Below are 19,737 nucleotides of genomic sequence, written 5' to 3'. Positions count from 1 at the left end.
GTACAATATGGGAGGGCATTACCCAAGGGTGTAATATCAGCAGGTGGAGATCACTGAGGGGCCATCTTGGAGCCTGGCTACTACAACGGTAGAGGAAGTTCTTCCCTATGAGCAGTGAAAGTCACCCAAGCTCCAGTAACAGGTGGAGCTTGTAGCTAGGAACCTCTTCAGTCTCCATGGAAAGGAAGGAGCCCAACCAATACATAACTTACAGATCTCACACCCATCTTTGAACTGCTTCAAGAGCTGCCGATCCAAGCACAAATGGATTTTAGTACTAATTCGATGGGGAAAAGAGAATATGGTAGCAAAGAATACCTATTCAGTCGAGACAGCCTTTATATTACAAAAAATCTGGATGCAGAAGTGGTCCCAGCAGCTGTTTAATTCATAATTGTATCAAAAAGTGGGGAGGGATGTTTTACCTGAAAATAGCCAAACTGATTCCTCTAAACAGGCCATACTTGTCATGAATAATGACCTTCTCACATCAAACATTGGCTTTTTTGGTCTAGAGCCAAAGAAGCAGTGAATGATGAGTATAACCAAATTTTGGAGAAACTTCTGCAACTCCTCTTATCCCCAGGCCAGCAGATAGGAAACAAACAAACAAACAAACAAACAAACAGAGAAACAACTTCTATCACTTTGGTATCATTTCCTTTTGAAATGAAATGCATCCTTTTGCTTGTAGGTGGTGCCACCTGCTTCTTAATCAGCTCTGTGAACCCTTCTGCAATCTCCCACACTGAGCCAAGCATATGAACACTTTACGTCCCATCATCCACACACTATTAAAATTGAAAAGAAAAAATTTATGGAGGAGCTATTGTCTATCTCCACTAGATTTTGGCTAGGACACATGCCTCCAGTCATACATGACAAGTATTTAAACTTTCTTACTCATTACAAAGGTATTCAGAGGAAAAGTGAAATATTCCAGAGATTGTAGCAGGCAAAATCAGCTACACAATCTTTTTCTAATTATTATAACAAAGCACCACATCAAGAATTCTCATTTTTCCATTGGAAAATAAAGTTATGTTAATCAGAAACAATGACATTTGGTCTACTTTAGATCAAAGGCCCCTCCATACCCCAGAGGGCCAATTCTGCTCTTGTTAAGACAAAAGCCTTGGGTAAAAAATATGAGTTTTTTTCTTCTTCTTCTTTTTTGTGGACCATTTCCTTATTGTGGCTTTCAATAAACCTCTCAGTGGTTAGCAAGTTTTGACCAGAATGTCAAGCAAGATCTTTTTCTACTGTGGAATGGAGATTTAAAATTTGAGAACTTAATCAGATAGGTATCAGATGTACAACAAACTGCAAATCCTTTCAATGAAAACAAAACTTTTCCAATAATTGATATAGCTTTGTGCCCCATTTTACTCTTGACTTTTGCAGTTAATTGGAAAATGAACTTTGCTGACAGATGCAGTATACTCTGCATGTTTTATTAACCCCATTTTATAGTGAGCGCTCTGAAAAGGGAAGTGAAGAAACTTGCCCACTATTAAGTGTTAGACCTGGGATTTGAACACAGGCCACCTGGCTTCAGAATCTGAATGCTCAGTCACTATGTTATATTCCTCCCCAGAGTAACCACTCAGTGCATGTTTACTAAATAATTGGTTTAATTTTAATGTGTGCTACACAAATTCTTTGTAGACAAATGTTAAACAAAGGATGAAGATGTTTATAGAGTTTTATAAATATTTTTCTTAGTCAATGCTTTAGCCAACATTTTCCCTCATTTTTCTTTAATTTGAAATAAATTTTCTCCTGTCTCTACTACTCCCCTTTTCCTTACACTCAGGATAGCTAGTTTTCTTTTCCTTTTGTTTCCTGTTCTCCCTTGCCCAAGGAGTGATACTTCAATCCCCCTAAAGACTTAGCTCCCTTGGGCAGGAGAGTGTATGTAGTGGTTCTCAGACATGAGCTTGCATCAGAATCACCTGGATGACCAGTTAAAACACACATTGTTGAGGGGCGTCTGGGTGGCTCAGTCGGTTAAGCATCCGACTTTGGCTCAGGTCATGGTCTCGTGGTCCGTGAGTTCGAGCCCCGCATTGGGCTCTGTGCTGACCGCTCAGAGCCTGGAGCCTATTTCAGTTTCTGTGTCTCCCTCTCTCTCTGACCCTCCCCCCTTCATGCTCTGTCTCAAAAATAAATAAACATTCAAAAAAAATTAAAAAAAAAAACAACACACACATTGTTGGGTGCCAGCACAGAGTTTCTCATTCACTAGGTCGGGAGTGAGGACCAAGAATATGATTTTCTAAGTTCCTAGGGACCACACTTTGAAACTCACTAGTGCAGCTGTTCAAAGAAATGCCTCTGAGACCCACCTTCACTATTTATTAGGCAGGTGATCAAACCTTTGTTTGATCAAAACTTTGTGGGACACTTGGCTGGCTCCATTGCTGGAAGCATGTGACTCTTGATCTCAGGGTTGTAGGTTCAAGTCCCACGTTGAATGTAGAGGTTACTTAAAAAATAAAATCTTAAAAAAAACAAAACCAAAAAACTTTGTACCACAGCTTCCTCATCTATAAAATGGGAATGACAACAGGACCCATTTCATGGGTTTGTCTCCTAATGAAGTGAAGTATTGTCCATAAAAGCACTTAACACTGTCTGTCATAATCAAGTCTCCAGTAACAGCTATTACAAGCTGGCTTTTCTAGACATGAATACACTTAGAATTCATTTACAACTAAAACAATAGCTATTAGCAATAAAAAAAAAAAGGTGTTTCTCATTCCTGATAATTACTTGTCAGAGTTTTTTTTTCTTCTGTCATTATCTTGGCCTCTCAGCCCACTCACTGACTTCTTCCAGGGGAGTAGGAGAGCTAAGTCATAATGGAACGTTTGGGAGAGGCTTCTGGCCTGCCTGTGTTATTCCCCTCCTCTCTTTTTTAAAATTTGGAACTGGGGAGCCTGCATGGCTCAGTTAGTTAAGTGTCCAACTCTTGATTTCAGCTCAGGTCATGCTCTCACAGTTCATGGTATCAGGCCCCGCATTAGGCTGTGTGCTGACAGCACGGAGCATGTTTGGGATTCTCTCTCTCCCTCTCTCTCTTCCCCTCCTCCTCTCTCTCTTCCTCTCAAAATAAATAAATAAACCTTAAAAAAATTTTTTTGGAACTAGTCTGTCCATAGGAACCATCAGTTCTGCTGTTCTAAGAGGTAACTATAGAAAACCCAACCTCCATGTGGGGAGGCCATGGTCATCCAGTGCTGCCTGTATCTGGGAAAAGAATATGGCTAATTCTGGAAAGCTCACTTGCGAGAATTTTTTTTTTTTAAGTTTTTTTTTTTTTTTTTAATTTATTTAGTGTGAGTGAGAGAGAGGCAAGGAGGGAGGGAGAGAGAGAATCCCAAGCAGGCTCCACACTGTCAGCATGAAGCCTGACACAGGACTCGAACCCATGAACAGTAAGATGGTGACCTTAGCTGAAATCAAAAGCCGGATGTTAACCGACTGAGCCGCACAGCTGCCCCATCACTTGTTGAGATTTTTTAGGACACGTACTGTAATATTAAGTTTGTCATTAGAAAATGTGACACATTGATCCATATCTGCTTTATGTTTTCTTATTTCTCATTTCCTTGGAACTCAGGCGGAGAGAAAGGATGCTACTTGTGGGAACTCTTCAAATCCAGTCCAAGGTCTGAGCCTTTAGCTATGTAGTGTTTTGACCTTGGCAGATTACTGAGGTTTATAGAGGCTGCATCCACAGGTGAGTATACGTGTTTATACAGGCTGCACTGGTGTTAAGGAAGTCTGGGGCATTTGAAGGATGAGAAAAGACTGGTGTTTTTTGAGAACATGGCATCACAGAGCCTTCTGGAGATCAAATATCCTGGTCCTGGTGGTCTCAGGAATATTTCCAGAAGCTGTGCTTGCCGTAGGGGAGCAGCTTTACAAAGGTGGAATAAAACTGCCCAGATATGCAGCTGGTATCTTGTCCTCACAAGACAGCCACACTCAGGGTTGATCACAGCCCTACTGGTTACGTCGAAAGGATTGAGTTAAAAAAAGAGAAACGGTGAAGGCTGGAGTCCAAGGGTGGGGTTCATATTCCCTGCTGCTGCCTGTTTCCTTCCATGTGGAGGATACTCCTGGTAGCAGTCTGTCCTCTTGCTGACTTGTCCTGTAGAAGGGATAAGTGACATATCTGATTAGCATGTAGAAGTACTCAGTCTTTTCTTCCCTTTGCTAGTGCCCTCCTGAAGGTTACATTCAAGAAGGTTCTGTTCTTTTGTGTTGTTATTTCACAGAAACTCACCCTCACATGGGGAGATCTGTGTTGGACCAGTGTTCTCTGTGACTCAGTGGACACGTCTGCCGAGTTCTCAGTTATGTATTAGAAAGCTGCTTGTCTGTGGATGAAAGCCCTGCTGTCTTTCATCAGCTTTATCAGCAATAAAGGTGATGTTTAACCTTTGCTGCCTTACTCCTTGTCCCAGTTTTCAACAGGTTCCAAACAAAGGCAGGAAAAGAGATTTCTATTTATTGAAACTTCCCAAACACCAGTAGTTAAGGATTTGTTAAGCACTTATGAAGTACTTTGCATAATAACAATCCCTCGAGGTCAGCTATGAGGTAGATGCCATTATTATCCCCATTTTATAGATGAAGAAATGGCTGTTTAGAGGAATTAATTAATATGCTCATGATTAATTAAAGAATATGCCCACCCAGAATTAAGTAATATGCCAACTCGGCTGGTAAAATGGCCGCTCTGACACTCATATGTATGACTGTCTGACCCAGGGCCCTGCTTTTCCCTTTGTCCAAATTTCCTATTTGAGAACAGAAAGGCAGTTTAAAATATATAGTTTAGAGTTTTAGGTAAAAACAAAACAAAACAAAAAAAAACCCCAAACTCTATGTATTGTATGTATTTTATGATGATGCAGATTTCATTTTGGAAATTGTAATAAACAACCAATAAACCAGTAAGTAACCAAATGGGAGAGAAAATAATGATCTATAGAAGGGTTGGTGGTTCATTGCTATATTTCCTATGCCAGCGGAACTTGGGAGACGGAGCAGGGGGAAGATCTTACCTAGGAACTTAGGAAAGATAATACAACTGATTAAAAAAGATTTAAAAACTTTGGACAGTGAAGTTAGGCATGTTAGTTGAGGAGGGATTGTGAAGGTCAGTATCAATAAAAAGCCCTTCAGAGTAACTCAAGTAAAAAAGAAGGTTAATTGAGAGGATACAACAACTTCATAGACATCTAAGAATAGGACAGAAAGCATGACCAGGCCACCCAGGGAATGGAACTTTCTAGAAAGTCAATCTTTCATGGGGCTACTGGCCACTTCTATTCCTTTCTGCTTGCTACATCAGTCCTTTGTTTTTCTCTTCAGAGTGCCTTTTTCTGCTTTCCAAAACTTAAATTTACACATAGTTTTGGCTTCTCAGGGTGTCAATGCTAGCCAAAATTTCATTTGATCTTTCTGTTCAAGCACCCATCCCATCATCATCTGACTTAGTTAGATTGTCTTAATGTCCTAATTCCAAATTCTTTGGAAAGAGTATCTGATTGATCTGGCTTGAGTCAAGGAGAATTTGATAGGGGTTGTGGCTGGGAAGCAATTGCAAACATTGTGCATGCGTGGGCTGGACAAGTACCTCCAATGTGTCTCCCTTAGTGAGGAAAATCAAAATTAGTCACATCTGCAGAACAGGCCGATCAAGAGCCCCAGACTCTTCTAAAAGATCCTTGCCTAGAGGGAGGGAACTCTGGCTGGTTCCTTAAGCACTGATGGTCAACACTTAAAGGTTTTGACCATGTGACCCTGACTTCTCCTTATCACTACCAAATGATTAATTGGATCAGAAAGGGCAACCTATCCATCATCTGGACATTGACGTCTCTGATTGCTTAGCCCCCAAAGCTCTGTTCCATAGGGACAACAGTGATCAATCAACTTCTTTCCCTTCTAGAGCAGGAGTGGAAGATACAGAACGAGCCAAGTCAGTGATGAGCAAGTGAGAGCAAGTGAGAGTCCTAAAGTGAAACCTGGGGGATGGTGGGGTCCCCTTGGGAAGCACTAGGCTGAAGTCATGAATAATCCCAAGTTATAAATAAATGAAACCATGAATTAAAGAGAAGTTACAGAATAGAGATGATCAATGGGTGGCAACAGTAGTAGTTGAAGCACAAAGACTGGGTCACTTTAACAGTGAGAGATCCATACATTTAAGGAGTAACAAGAATGTTCCATTCCTAGACCTGAGGTGAAGGCTTCTGGTTCTCCAACACCATGCTAAAGTTCTGAGTCCCAGTTTTACAGTCCCTGTGTTCCCATGAAATTCCTTCTTTTCTTATTGCCACAGGTGTCCTCCCAACCAGTCTCTACTCTCCCTCATTACTTATAATCCAAAGAGCCTAATTAACCGCCATTACTGATTACCTCACTTCAGTATTTTGATATGGATAGCCTAGGGTCGAAAATAAAGGGAAGGAAGAAAAAAGGTAAAAAGGGGAGTATAAGGATTTGAAACAGCTAAAGAGAGATTTGATATGTGATGTATCAACTTGACTACCCATGCTTTTGGGACTGGTATGTTCTGTGACTTTTTGCTGTGATTCTCTAACTTACTTGGCCTTTACCTGCTTCTCTCACTTCCTGGGGAGAGACAGAAGCAGAAAGAACAGCCTTCAAACTTACTGTAATCTTAGAGATTGATATTGATATATCAATTGATATAATTGATATTAGCTCATCAGTAGTTTGAGGAAGAATGAGAGACAGTGAAGAGCTGGAGAAGTTAAGAGACTTGCTCAGGATTCCACAGCAGGTCTCTAAGAAGGGGGTTTAAGTCCCAAGTCTTTATTCTTCATCATCACTAAATGAACAGACTGAATGTCCATCACTCATTACACACAACTATGTGCTCTAGCTTTCAGGATGTTGATTTAAGATCTCACTGCCTTCACCAGCAAATTCCTAAATCTCTAAAATTTCCTCTACAATTCTGACATCAAGTCCCATGTGTGGGTTTCCTTCCTGCAACCACAATTGAATCCTCCCTGCCCCACTACCCTCTTAGTTCAGTTGCCAGTTGCAAGTCCTAGATTATTACCTGTGCTTCTGACAAACCAGCTAGAGATGGGATGTTCCAAAGTCATCCTCCTTGAATTCAATCAATTTGCTAAAGGGGCTCACACAATATAGAGCAACATTTTACCTACCAGATTACCAGTTTATGATAGAAGGATATACCTCAGAAACAGCCAGGTGGAAGACATGCATGCAGCAAAGGATGGGGAAAGGTGTTTCTTCCATGCCTTCTACACAGGAGCCACTATCTCCAAATCTCTGTGTGTTCACCAACCCAGAAACTCTCTGAACCCCATCCTTTCGGATTTTCATGGAGGCTTCATTACAGAAGCATGATTGATTAAATCATTGGCTGTTGGTGATTCAACTCAATCTCTAGTCCCTTCCGCTCCCAAGAGGTCAAGGGCAGGGTGGGGACTGGTGGGGGTGGGGACAGAAAGTTCCAACCCTCCAGTCACAGGGTTGGCTCCCCTCACAACCAGTCTCCATCCTTAGGTGATTTAGGGATCTCCCAAAGCCCCTCATTAACATAACAAAACACACCTTCCTGGTTCTCAAAATTTAAGAAATTCCAAGGGTTTTAGGAGCTCTGGCCAGGAATGGGGAATAAGACCAAATTTGTATTTCTTATTATAAATCACAATACTACAGTTTCCAAGAAGACTAACACAAGAATTCATCTAAAACATTGAGAATTGGGAAGTTAACCATTATTTGATCTAGCTTTTCACTCAATATAATAGACTTTCTTTGGTATCCAAAACATCTGATGAAGTGAGTCTTGCTTAGATTAAGCCCAGCTCTGTCTCCCTGAATTATCCACCGATTGGTTTTTGTTCTCTGAAAAAGTAATTTGGCTCATTCTGTGACTGCCTTTTAAGTGCTATTAAATAAAATCCAACTTTTATTCAGGACTCCTCACTTTTGACCTTAGAGAGTCACTTCTCATTCTGACTCTCAGTTTCTTTATTTGCAAAATGGCAAGTCCTGCTTTGCTTATGTCATAGGGCTTTTGGGAAAGGAGAAAAAGACAGCAATCACTTATTAAACATCTACTCTGTTCCAGGTGCTGTGATAAGAACTTTATGCACACTGAACTATTAATACTCCCAGGCCTATGAGGCTGTTGTTATTTGTCCATTTGAGTGAGGACAAAGTTGAGGCTAAGAAAAATTAAATATTTTGCCCTACTACTACACAGGTAGTAATAGAACTAGGATTTGAATGGAGGTTTGTCTGATGGCAAATCCCTGGGCTTAACCATTTTATTATTTTGCCTGCTATGAGTGGGTACTTAAGAAAGCACTTAGTGAATTTCTATTATTCAAATATTTCAAGTGTCTTTTTTTAACTTTCTTTTCTCCAGGGGCAATATTCTCAATTTTCTCTCTTTCTCTCTTTTTTTCTTTTTAAAGATTTTATTTTTAAGTAATTGCTACACACAATGTGGGGCTTGAACTCACAGCCCTGAGATCAAGAGTTGCATGCTCTACCGACTGAGCCAGCCAGGTGTCCCTCAGTTTCTTCTTTGATGAGCTATCATTTCCCTATCTCATATCATTAAATTCACTGTCCTTATGAACTAGCATATTTTAAACATTCCATTTAAAAATGTAGTAATCAGAATGGGAAGTCATGTCTTAATGTGGCTAGAGTTGGAAAACCCATGTTGCACAATGCTTCTCCAGCCTATCATTCATTTTCTTCTAGTTTCTTCATCCAGACAAACTAAAGCTTTGTTATCATCCTATCCAATAGGCTTCAAGGGTCAGACATGCTGGAATTTGGGTTTGAGATGAATCAGTAGAATCTGAGTCCAGCATCTTTAGAAATGTTTATAAGGAGGTCATTGAAATGATCACTGACCCCGTGACCACTTCATTTGCAAGGAAAAGCCACCATACCCTAACTGTATTTTAGGGCCTCTGTGGCCTAACAAAGAAGATTGTCAGTGTTTAGTGGCTTGGAGGGGGATTGTCTCTTTTATCTATATAGTTGAACTGTAAAATGAAATTTCCAAATGCTGAAGAGCATGAATGGAGCTAGTGTGATCACAGTGAGCCCATCTATTTATCTAAAACTTATTCTAGTGTTGGCTAATGGGCCCCTGAGCTAAAGGTAGTGATAAGATTAAGAAAAAAAGCAAAACATTGTTATCTTTTCAGATGTTGAAGCTTTTCTGGTTCTAAATGAACATGATGTTGCTAATTTTATTACTTTTTTTTAACTAAAAAATTTTTTTAATGTTTGTTTATTTTTGAAAGACAGACATGGCACGAGTGGGGGAGGGGCAGAGAGAGAGGGAGACAGAGAATCTGAAGCAGGCTCCAGGCGGGAAGCGGGGCTTGAACTCACGAGCTATGAGATCATGATCTGAGCTGAAGTCGGACACTCAGCCGACTGAGCCAGCCAGGCACCCCATCTAATTTTATTACTTTTTACTACCTTGTTTTTCCACTTTTGGCCACAAAGAAATGAAACGGTGTTTTCTATTTTGTACAAGAATGATTTTGCCTACTAACAGTTGTGAGAAAAAATTATGTGCAATATCAGCCATCTGATATATATTTATATTAAAATGGCATTTAAAATGATTTGTTGTGGGTGACATATGAATAGAGAGACTAAAAATGATGAGTTTTACTGATGTAAGTGGTTGAATGCTAAAGAAAAAGGTAGCTCCTTTTTGAATAATATCTTAGTTTAAAAGGTGCCTTTCCAGAGAGCCCTTTCTTAAGCTCTGCATCTAAAGTAACATGCCATTCATTCCTGCCATGCTATTCAGCTTCATTTCCTTCATTCATGTTTCTATCACATATTTCCTTGTTTATATTTGCTTATTGTCTATCTCCCCTCTACCGGAGTACAAATTCTAGACCTTGTTTTGCATAGAAATCCTCATGTATAGAACACTGCGTGTAGTAGGCATACAGTATTTGTTGAATGAATGAATCCATTTTGAAAACATAAAGTTTTACTCTAGGCTCGCCTACCACTTTATGTCCTTTTGGCTTTTGTTTTTGTTGTTGTTCCATCTGTCAACAGTTTATTGTATCTTTTCCCCTCCTCACTGTAGGTTTATTTACTTGTGGATATCATTCCAGCCATTCTGATTTACTGTATTATAGTGGAAAGCAGTGTTTGGTGTGAAGTGCATTAGAACTAGGTTTTGCTAATAAATAATAAAATTTGTGGATTAAAAACATTTTTTTTAGTGTTTATTTTTGAGAGACAGAGACAGAGACAGAGACAATGTGCGAGTAGGGGAGGGGCAAAGAGAGAGGGAGAGACAGAATCTGAAGCAGGCTCCAGGCTCTGAGCTGTTAGCACAGAGCTCCACGGGGGGCTGATCTCACGAACCTTGGGATCATGACCTGAGCTAAAGACAGACATTCAACTGACTGAGCCACCCAGGCGCCCCACAGAATTTGTGGATTTTTAAAGAAATATGTTAGAGTAGATTTTTTTTTCCCTTAAAAAAAATTACATCACTGACTTGCGTTTTCTTGAGTGGGACAGAAAGAGGTGGGCTGCCAAGGACTTGTTCCTAACTTTAGGTGCCCAAAGCAAGTATGTTAAGAAGAAGGACTGAGATCCATTGCTTTAGAAGCAACTTTTGTATCCGCCATCAGGGCTCAGAGGAGTGAAATTGTGTTAGAGCCCTTGTTTCAGCTGAAGACAACTCAAGTGTGGGCTGCACAGTTGGTGCCATGGGATGCCTGTTAACTAAATTAGGTTGAAGCATATGGTTATATCTGATGGGTAGGGAGCAAACTCGGTGCCAGGTACCCTGAGGGCGCTCAGTAAATATGGGTTCATTTTAGCAACAATGCTGGACCTCCACCCAGGCCTGACAGTTTTGTCTTGCAACCTGTATGGGGACACCAGGAATTGCTGAGGGAGCTGGGAGGGTCTGGCACAAGAGGTTAGAAAATCATTTTCATTTCTTATGTTTTGAGGGATGGGAACTAAAGGAGAACAGTGCATTTCTTTGTGCCTTGAGAAACACGTGTTCTTAGAAAACGTTTTGGCCTTGATATGGTTTTGAAATATGTTTTTTTTTAAAGGAAGAATTCATAGAAAATTCATGTTCATGTTGAGTAATTGTAAGATCGAATTGTTACTTATATATTTCTCTCTAGTTGTGGATTTTTTTCCTTTTACATTGCAAAAGAAATAGGTTCTGGCTATGAAATCCAAACTCTCATTAGAGACAATAAACTTTACCAAGTCATTTACCATGACAAGATGGCTTATTAGTCCTACTTAACACAATCCAGGAGCTGGTAAAGATATTTTGATTTGTACTCACGAAGGATTTACTTCTTGAGATAAGTCCAAAATATGTAAAATATTAAGGTGCAAATACTTAGATAGCAAATGTATTTATACATCAAAAATAAAAAACATTTAGGAGAACATATATTTGCCTGTGGGCTCAGTAAAAGGCCTGAAGATATTTTGTTTTATAGTCACACATTTTATTACAAATTTCTTTTATTTTGTACCCAACAGAAAAGCAGGTTTGGAATCTATTTACAAGTACTATACATTTACACATATTATATACAGTTAATGAATTTAAAGAAAATGGGCAGAGAAACACAATATATATGAATAATATGCCACTGTACATGGTTTCTTATCATGGTCCTTAGAGTTACCGAATCTTTATTGTAGTAATAAATACAGTGCTATATTTACACATCTTATAAAACATCTCATAAATGTATTTTTTTTCAATTCCAAGTTAAAACATCTGATCAAAATAAACATGCTTATATAAAAATAAATCTACCTAACAGTCTTTTGGTTTGGATGTATTGAAGCTAATGTAGTATAATGGAAGTTACAAATTAGTCCTTTGACCTTTAGTATTTAATCATTTTGCTTCTTAAAATACTTAACACATCGTATTGTATTACATATGGAATAAGCAGAGAAGTCATGTTCCTGACATCAAGTGGGTTGGTCCAAAGACAACACAGCTAAAACCAAGCTAAAGAAAGAGGATATGTTACCAAGTCCCTGTTAAGTCCAAAGTGGTTTCAGACATCGTTGCTAGGGCTACTAGAGATACACGTGTGAGAAGTTATGTTGGTGGATTTCATTCATGTTGGTCTGCATTTGATCATTATGTTAAGATGCACCTCAGTCTGAATCAATTCACAAAACCCCCTGCAAAAAGTGTGCACCTGAAGAAAAAACAATCCCCAACCTCCCCGAGTTGCACACCATCTTTTCTAGGTGTTTCCATTGCCAGCAATGGACTTTTATTTGGAGTTCTGGACAGCAGAGAGTTAAAAATTAATTAGACATGGCAAACCTCACTTCTACATGATTGCCTTCACGGCAATTTAAGAATTTATTTTCCTTTCAAAATATTTGTAGGCAGTTTTACTTCACTGAGGTGGAACCATCTAGTGCCGATACATACAATTTGGCATCTCTAAAAACGATGTGAATATGAGTAAACTAACAATGTCCTACATTATCCATTCATGGGGGGATTGGTGCTGTGGAAGGATCCTTTCTGTGGAAAGGGAAAGGAGGATTAACACATCCACATGGTCATTAAAATGAAATCGTACTGGTCACAACTTTTACTTAGTAATGTAGGCCATTTAAAACCCTATTTTCTGAACTCCTCTAACCATCTTTTAAGGAGTTTTCAGGTTTGAAAACCTGAAACTAAGCTTTGTAAGCAAGTGGTTCTGCCCCTCGCCCCAAATAATTAGATTGGTGAGTTTAAAAAGGAATCGGTGGAAATCATGGAGAATCTTTTTGAACATTTCAGTCTGCTTTTTAAAATCTGGGCTTACGTAAATAATGTGATTGATGTATCTCTTATATCTGAAGGAATTATACAAGCAGCATTTAGACTTGTTTTTCACTCTCCAGTATCAACAAGGTCTTCAGCTTTTTCCACACTGAGAGATATTAAAAAAAACAAGTTTCCACTCAGCTATTTTTTAGTTACTGCTCTGATGTACTCAATTTCATATTTTTTGGTTTTCAGTGTTTGAAAACTTTTCCTCTCACATGTTAATTAGACACATGGAACAAATGCCACAGATGAAAGATGACAGCTTTCGGTCACTGGGTAAGCTGGCGGTGACACAGAATTGGAAGGTAGGTCGTAGGCTATGCTGGCACTAGTGAAGGTTACCAAGGCTTGGGTTGAGTCACAGGACTGCTTCTCGACATCGTCAGAGTTAATAGACATCAGGCTTGGGTTTCTCGATCTTGTCCAGAAGTGGGTTTGCTTTCCCAGGCTCCCCAGATCTTCCTTAAAATGGGGATTGAAGAGGATGTAGAGAAGGGGATTGAGACATGCAGGAAGCGGGACAATCACCAGAAGGATAAACTTAATGACTTCAGGACTGATAAATGTGAGGTTTAGTAAAGAGGAGAAGGACAAGAAAGCCACAGGGCAGTAAAGGATACAGTTGGTGAAGAGCAACAGAGCGATGTGTTTCACCATAGAACAGTCCCAAATATTTTCCAGGTCTCCCTTTTCCAAATTGCAGTAGAGCTTGGTGTAGGCAATGGTCATCACCAGGAAGCAGAGGGAGTTGAGCAAGACGAGAGCGACCATGTAGCCTGTGGTGCTGGGCTCGCCAAAGGGCAGGGGCAGGCAGAGCGGGGAGGCACTGAACTCACTGCCACCCAGCAGTGGAACCGTGGCGATGGTCAGGGCCAGCACCGCACAGAGCAGAATGATCACTTTCAGACTGGAGAAGGGGGTTTTCCTTTCAAATTTTGCAGAGTATTTCACAGAGAACCCACGCTCCAGGGCTGCCAGAGTAAGCAGGAAAACAGATGATTCCGAAGCAAAAATGGACAAAAAGCCGACGACCTGACAACCGACCCCCTGCTCCCACCACGCACCATGCTGTGCAAAGCTGCCAAAAGTGAACGCGTCCACGCCAGCCAGCACAGCACTGGAGACCCCCATGAGCATGTTCACTGCTGCTATTAACCCAATTAACAGTTTTATGGAGGAAATGTACAGAGGGGCTCTGAACACTGTGGAAGTCACCAAGGCATTGCAAGTAAGCGCCAAAACTGCTATGGTCCATACTCCAATTCTGATTAGCCAGCTACCAAACAGGTATTCGCAGAGTTTGAAGGGGCCTAGAATCCAAGGAAGAAAAAGACTGGGTATCAAACTAGGGTTTACAACTTCTGCCAATTTACCTTTTTGTTTCTCTTATTAGGACACCAAGAGAGAGGCCAGTAACAGCTAGAGGTAACACACAGTTCCCTTGTGGCATGCTCTACTTTCTTTAACTACCGTGAAAACATGAACACCAGGTGCTCATATTTTCAAGCTTGACACAGAGAAATGGAGATGGGGAATTTAAATCACTTAAGATCCCTCAAAGAATGCAGAGTTGGGGCCAGGTAAAAAGCCAGATCTCCTGGGCTTTTCATTATATTTCTCTCAGAATGCTTCAAAAAGGTTCTGGAAGTAGAGAAAGAGAATCCCAGGGAAATACTCTATAACATTAGAACAGGAAGCAATGGTAGTATAAAAGTGCATTTCATGAACATTTCATCTTAGGTTTGTCTTGATGTTTGATGACATTTGATGTTTGAGAGCCAGAGACAATCTAGTTGTTGAAAATAAAATATCAACCCTTCCCAGCTGTCTTTTTTTTTTTTTTTTTCAACTGGTCCATTCTGTTCCTGGGAATGGGACAAACAGTTATGTGAAGTCAATATTTACAGATCTTTTTTTTTTTTTTTTTTTTTTTTACTTATCTGTACTTATCTATTATTTGCTTTAATGAAATAGCTATTTAGGGAAGACAAAAGAAATTGCTTTCAAAAATGATTACATGAAGCAAGATTCCTGCATACTAGTTCAGGCTAAATTGCCAATATCTCTTAAAAAATTGCATACACTTCTAACTATATGATTGATTCTTTAGTTTTCATTAATCTGAATCAAAAGTCTTTCACAAAAACCCTCTTTATGAATGGAGACCAACTCCAGGGAATGAACATTTCTATTTTAAAGGTCCCCATGGGGAGGGATATTTAAGAGCCACAAAGGTGGCACAGATTTTGCTTGGAAGTGTAGCCTGTATGTCATTGATGGCCTCGGAGTCAGTGGTGGGTACTGCGCTGAGGCAGTGCCGATGCCCTTCTTCTTCTTCTTCTTCTTTTTTTTAATATGAAATTTGTTGTCAAATTGGATTCCCTTCTCACCTGGGGAAGGCGAGCACTGCGCCGAATGAAGGGCTTTCAGGTCTTCCTCAAAGTCCAGCAGGAAATCTTCAAGATCACGCTCATCTGCAGGAATGAGAAGCCCTGGAATGGTGAGTTCTGGCTCTTGTTTTGGGGTCTACCTCCCAGGGAAGAAAGTCTTGGATTGTCCTTGAGGGACTGAAGGGAACTGAAGGCCAGACATCCCACTTTTCCCTGGGCTCTGTCTTTCTTGCAAGTCTATTATAAAGTTGCAAGTCTATTATAAAGTTCTAATCAAGCTACTCTATGACATAGTATTCCAGACGAACTGAGGGTAAGGAAGGGTAACCCCAGACTCCCGGTGATAACATTTTAGCTCTACCATTCTGTTCTTAGCTCATGACAGCACAAAATTGCACTGACTTAAATTAGAGAGAGGCTGTGGGCCTCTCTTTATCCAATTACCAAACAGTTAGATAGCTATAGTGCAAATGTCCTGGGCTGTGTTCTCTGAGCACAAGGGGGAGAATCAGGTATAGTAAGTTTCAATCTTTCCTGGGGAATTCTGCATAACAAAGGGCAAATCAAGTTACTGCGTGGTGCTTAGTTTAGCTACTCATAAAATAGGAGTTTTGTGATCTAACATACAGAACTGCTGTCCTTGAAAATAAACTCCTTTGAAGTACTTTGTTTTTCTTGTTCATTGTGTACCTTCTGGCACATAATAGGCACTCTTAATTTTTTTTAATTAAGTTAATAAATATACTAGAGTTAATATAGTAGAAATTAGCATGGATGAAGCAGGGAGAGCAAAAACTAAAGAAAAAACAAGAGCAAAAGACACATGCTGTGGCCTAAAACAAAAAAAGCCAAGGGCCAAAATATCCGCTCCTTAAACTGGTATGTTTACAGGAAGAAACGTTAAGGTAACGTGCAGACAGACAGAATCAGACAGACACACTTGCTTGGGAATCAACAAATCATTAGGGTCCAGAGGAAGAAAAGCCAGTCTGTTTGGACTGTGTGCAAACTTGCAGGGTTGGCAGGCAAAGGAAAGTGGGGGCTGCCATGGTGCCTCCTCATTATCACAGGTGTGGTTTGAGGTGCATTGCTGTCTGTTTAAGTAAGGTCTTACTTCAAGGAAAGCCAAGTGCTTTATAGACATTATCTCATTTCACCTCCCTGACAGATACCCCTATGGGGGGTGGGAGGGGAGAAGGTTTTAGAATTAGTTGGATAAGAAGTTGGATTCTTAGGCCTTTCTACTGACATATGGAGGCATCTAAATGCTTACGTTGTCCATTCCTCCCAGACCATAAGAATAAAAATGGATTTTTATCTTCTGGAGAAAAGTGCTCAGAAACATGTACAAAAAATATATCCATAAGGATGAGGTCCTTTTAAAATCTTACGGAAATACTGACATCAATATTAAGAATTACCCCTGAGGACAGTATATGCCAAGGGAGATCTAATTATAAATACAAGTACTGTATTAAGAAATCACTTACAGAAAAAAATGAACCTTTAGAATGATCCCAAGGGATATTTCTCTTTCTCTGGGAGTCTTTAAGTAGTGGGATTGAGGGGCACCTGGGTGGCTCAGTCAGTTAAGCGTCTGACTCTTGGTTTTGGCTCAGGTCATGATCTCACAGTTCATGAGTTTGCCCCGTGTCCAGCTCTGCTCCTTCTCTCAAAAAAAATAAATAAATATACTTAAAAAAAAATAGTAGGATTGATTTCCAACTTGCTGGACTGGTTACATAAGGACTTGTCTGGAGTTCAGATGACCTGTTTGATGACTTTTCAAGACCATTGTAGATAAAATTTCATCACTGTGACATAATAGGTCTTACCTTGAATTTGAAACATTCCAGCATCTTTCTTATGAAAGTCATCTGTACTGCTGTTGTCATCTTTATTCCATTGATTAGAAATTTTATAGACATTCTCACATGCTCCAAATGCACAACACTGGTAAGCATAAGGCATTTCTATAACCCTTTAAATGAACAAAACCAAACAAAAAACACACACTTAAAGAAATGGATTATTAAATATAGTGTTCATCTTCTTTCACTCAATAATTCTGTCTTTGGATCTTAGCCTTAATTAATAATCTAAAATATTAATTATGTGTATAAAGATGTTCATTACAGAACTATTTATTGCCATGAAATGTTGACAATTGCTAAGGTTGAGTGATGCATATATTATATTATTTTCTCTACTTTGGTGCTTGAAAATTTCCATAATAAAAAGGTTAAAAAAACGACGGCTGGGAAAATTGTAGTACCATTAAAAAGTGCTTATAGTATGACATAATGGAAAGTAAGGAAAACATGATGTAAGCGGTATATGTACTGTGATTCTAACAATTAAAAATACATTGGAAACAAAGTCTGGAAGGAAATAAAAAAAAGTTGTTTCCAAACTCTCTTTTGGGGTTATAGTTTTAAAAGTATGTAAAATGTACCGTGGTTTAAAAATATATCTATAAACACACACACACACACACACACACACACACACGCACATACAATATATATGTGTATATACATATATAGTCTTTCAAGGGATTTTTTTTAACAATAATAAGCATAGCAAGTTTTAAAGAGCATTACTTCCTCAAAGAAATATAAATTTAGTACATTTTATTAGAACATATAACAAGCTAGATAAATTTAGAAATGTAAGCAGTACTACAATAATATTATAATGTTATTTAATTATGTGTCCTAGTTTATATCCCATGGATCAATGGTTTTCAAACTCTTTCCATGAACGCTAAGATTCTGGGAGGCATCTTTGAGAAAGAAAGGAAATGTGGTCAGGAAGACGTTCTTTGCCTCAGGGCTTATCCTAACAATGCCCCAGGGGTGGGGGACTTGAGGGCATGAAATGCAATTCAAAAGAGTCCCTTGACCTCATAAATTTCGAAAACTACTATAACACGTCTATTATTTCGCATGGCCACAAATGTATCTTATTAGTTTTAATGACAAACTCACTTGAGTTCTGGAAAGTTTTCAGATGATATCAAGCTCTGTAAGGCATGATTTCCTGTTAATTTTAAGTGAGTTAAACCATGTAACCCAGTTACAGGAAAAGACGACAGGAGGTTGGACGATAGGTCCCTGCAAAACATCAAACAACAATTGGCTTTTAGTCTGTGTTAGCAGAAAGCGTCCATGTTGAAAAAAAGCAACTTAAAGATTATTAAACTCCTCCATAAAAACTTCTTAGCAGGGTCTGTACCCTCCATGGTAAAAATAACCATTTTGGGTTTAGCTACTGATAACATGTCTATTTACAATCAGAATTGCAGGGGGAAAATGTCCTAATCGCATCCAAATTGTAATTTCTATAATAAGCTGTATTTTACCAGGTGGGGACATCAAAAATCCACAGAAGGTGCTACACCTAATTTGAAAAGAGATGTTGACTGGAATAAGTTAGGGATGAGGGGGAAGACGCTGTTGGGTTTATTCCCTTTCCTCCCCTTAACTTCTGTCTGACTAGCTCCTTCTTTCTCTGTTAGCCACTGGAGAGGGGTGAGGAAAGGGTTCAGAGGCCCCGAGGGGAGGAAACGCGGGACAGGAAAGTTTTCTCTTAGGATGGCAAATATAAAACGAAAGCCCTTTGGGACTGAAATGACATCTTATTCCACCCCACCTGACTGCTCAGCGAAAGTGGAAAATTTCACTTCAATAAGCAGAACAGCTGTCACCCAGCTCTTCAAATACGCAGTCAGGGCCCACGTGGCCTTGGAGGGGCAGGGTTCCTCCCTGGTCTGACTTCACTCGAGCGTGGAGAGAACTGAGGGCTGGGCAATCTGTGTGTGGCAGTTTCTTCAGCAACACCGACATTTGTGAGGAAGTTAAGTGGCCCCCAATTTCTTAAAATATGCCATAAACAAGTCATGAGATACTCACAGCTTTCTTAGAGATGGCAAAGTGGAAAAGGCATTGGGATGAATAACGGCAATTTTGTTCCAAGCCAAATTCCTATTTAAAAAAAGAATATATATATAAGGCAAATGAGAGGATGATATTTTAAAAAGATGGTGTGAAGTTTTACCATATATATTCATTGTCTTACCAAAATTTAGCTTCCATTCAGGGCAAAACAATTAGTTGATCACACCAGATAAAGATATCAGTAGTAAAAATGACTAAAGAACGGACTTGAAATCAATCTTGTTTTATTTAAAAAAAAAATTTTTTTTTTTTATGTTTATTTATTTTTGAGACAGAGAGAGACAGAGCATGAATGGGGGAGGGGCAGAGAGAGAGGGAGACACAGAATCGGAAGCAGGCTCCAGGCTCTGAGCCATCAGCCCAGAGCCTGACTCGGGGCTCGAACTCACGAACCGTGAGATCGTGACCTGAGCTGAAGTCGGACGCTCAACCGACTGAGCCACCCAGGTGCCCCTCAATCTTGTTTTAAATC

General features: G+C 39.6%; 1 protein-coding gene and 1 long non-coding RNA gene across 3 annotated transcripts in view; one reads left to right on the top strand and one right to left on the bottom strand.

The window, feature by feature from the left end:
• Nucleotides 1-11,548: 11,548 nt before the first annotated feature.
• Nucleotides 11,549-19,737, bottom strand: part of LGR5 (leucine rich repeat containing G protein-coupled receptor 5) — a 131,237-nt gene continuing 123,048 nt past the window's right edge. For both annotated transcript variants that reach the window (XM_015063620.3, XM_027071248.2), the window contains 5 exons: nucleotides 19,221-19,292; nucleotides 18,297-18,422; nucleotides 17,142-17,287; nucleotides 15,307-15,390; nucleotides 11,549-14,226 (listed from right to left, as the gene is read on the bottom strand). In XM_015063620.3, the coding sequence (XP_014919106.3) occupies nucleotides 13,139-14,226; nucleotides 15,307-15,390; nucleotides 17,142-17,287; nucleotides 18,297-18,422; nucleotides 19,221-19,292 (1,516 nt within the window). In that variant the 3' untranslated portion in view covers nucleotides 11,549-13,138. The remainder of the gene's footprint in view (nucleotides 14,227-15,306; nucleotides 15,391-17,141; nucleotides 17,288-18,296; nucleotides 18,423-19,220; nucleotides 19,293-19,737) is intronic.
• Nucleotides 13,007-14,804, top strand: LOC128316436 (uncharacterized). The gene is made up of 3 exons (XR_008300349.1): nucleotides 13,007-13,221; nucleotides 13,858-14,144; nucleotides 14,310-14,804. It is a non-coding gene; the product is annotated as an uncharacterized LOC128316436 (long non-coding RNA).

Source organism: Acinonyx jubatus, chromosome B4, assembly GCF_027475565.1.
Source record: "Acinonyx jubatus isolate Ajub_Pintada_27869175 chromosome B4, VMU_Ajub_asm_v1.0, whole genome shotgun sequence".
Taxonomy (NCBI): domain Eukaryota; kingdom Metazoa; phylum Chordata; class Mammalia; order Carnivora; family Felidae; genus Acinonyx; species Acinonyx jubatus.
The sequence above is the reverse complement of the archived record's forward strand: the minus strand, read 5'-3'. Positions and strand labels throughout refer to the sequence as shown.